Consider the following 1,638-nt stretch of genomic DNA (forward strand, 5'->3'; position numbering starts at 1 on the left):
CAAAATATTGCCTATTCCGTACTAATTTCCAACCAAAGCCTGACAGTCATTCCTATGTATTCTGCTACCCTTGCCTCCGTGCCGTCGCCGATGGCTACGCTCACAACCATAGAGAAGCAACAGCTGACGATGAATATGATTATGGGGGACTCAATTGCAAGGGAGGTGGTACTGGGTATCGCGAACAATGTGATTTTTGCTGGGTGGATAATAACCTTGGAAGAGATCCTGCTCAGTGTATTGAGCCAGTATGCGACTTTGCCTGCCTATATCTAAATATCATCTACGAATGCTAACATGTTGCTAGGACGAAGGAACTAAGTATTGGTGCATTTGCCGTGCGATGACTTACTGCCTTTCCATGTAAGTACTATCAATGAGCTGAAGATTGTACGTGAAGGCTAATATGGGGCAGCCTTGACACATATTGTGATGGCGAACTGGCCTTTGATGGCGATGAGGATGAAGAAGCGCTTGCTCAGCGAGCTTATGACAAGATTGTCGAGTGGAAATACCTCCTGATTGACTACATAGTGGCACACGGAGAAGAGTTGGATTCGATTGAGCTTGACTAGTCAACCAGTTAGAAACAATCAAACATATTGGACGGTTAGAGGGTACACTGGCCTGTTCCGCTTTCATGTCTGCAGAGCGTGTCGCAAGTGTTGCGGCGCTGAGCATCTGGCCACGGGCAAATGCAGCTAAGGATTTCATTGAGCTAATTTCTACGAACCGAAAGTACGGAAGTTTCCTTTAATTTCAGCACGTTGTGCGCAAACGAAATCAAAACCACACAATTGTTCTTCGCGGTGAAGTGATCCAGAGAGTATGGTACCTCCCAGCACCACATCGACACATCAATGAAGTCACCTATTTCATCGGCACCATGAATCTGAGATAACCCCTAGCCATGAAGCCGAATATAATTAATTCAGAGAGGCAGAATCGGAGCTCAAACGAAAGCTGCAGTTTTCCCTGGTACGAGAAGTCGTCCACGAGATATGCGGACTGGCGTCAGTTGACCTCAACCCCAAAATTGCATCACAACCAGTCGCGGGCACACCCCACCACCACCTGCACCTGTAAATCAGCTCCCAAGCATCGCCAAACCTCAACCTGACGCTGTGTCCACCGCTGCCCACTGCTCCCCCCACCAGCCCATCACCTCCCAAGCGTCGCTAACCAGCTGGCTGTCGTCGTGCCCACCGTCGCCCACCTCCACCTATTGGTGCCAGTTGCAGTGGAAATCAGTTACTGCCATCAAGAAAGGTGTTGTATATCCCGGCAATTTTGGGCGTCGCTACGAGGGTATCGCCTGTGTTCTCTTTCTGAGGTGATGAAAGCGGAGGAATGATGTCTAACCGCAGTTACGATCTACAGCTACAAAATGCAAGGGCCAAACCTTAAATAGCGCCACCCCCACAACTCTTCGCAATATTCTCCGATTGGCTAATTACGTTATTAACCTTGCTTTGTTGGTCCTTCCCCTGTGATTTACCTATTCCTATCAGTCCTCGGATCGAAGCCATTCCGCTGACAGCGCAGGATTCATCATCATATGAGACAAGTAATGTGGGTGTCGGCGTCGCGAGCCGCCCAGTGTAACGAGCCGGATCTGGGGTTTGGCCATTTTATTTC

The 1,638-nt window shown here is 49.0% G+C and overlaps 1 protein-coding gene across 1 annotated transcript; it reads left to right on the plus strand.

The window, feature by feature from the left end:
- Positions 1–38: 38 nt before the first annotated feature.
- On the plus strand, positions 39–915 carry PV09_09862 (uncharacterized protein; the record flags this gene model as incomplete). Its single annotated transcript, XM_016364010.1, has 3 exons — positions 39–248; positions 308–363; positions 416–915. Coding segments are annotated over 3 exons (426 nt in total), but the record flags the coding sequence as incomplete, so codon positions are not given.
- Between the last annotated feature and the right edge of the window lie 723 nt (positions 916–1,638).

Source organism: Verruconis gallopava, assembly GCF_000836295.1.
Source record: "Verruconis gallopava strain CBS 43764 unplaced genomic scaffold supercont1.335, whole genome shotgun sequence".
In the NCBI taxonomy this organism is placed as follows: Eukaryota; Fungi; Ascomycota; class Dothideomycetes; order Venturiales; family Sympoventuriaceae; genus Verruconis; species Verruconis gallopava.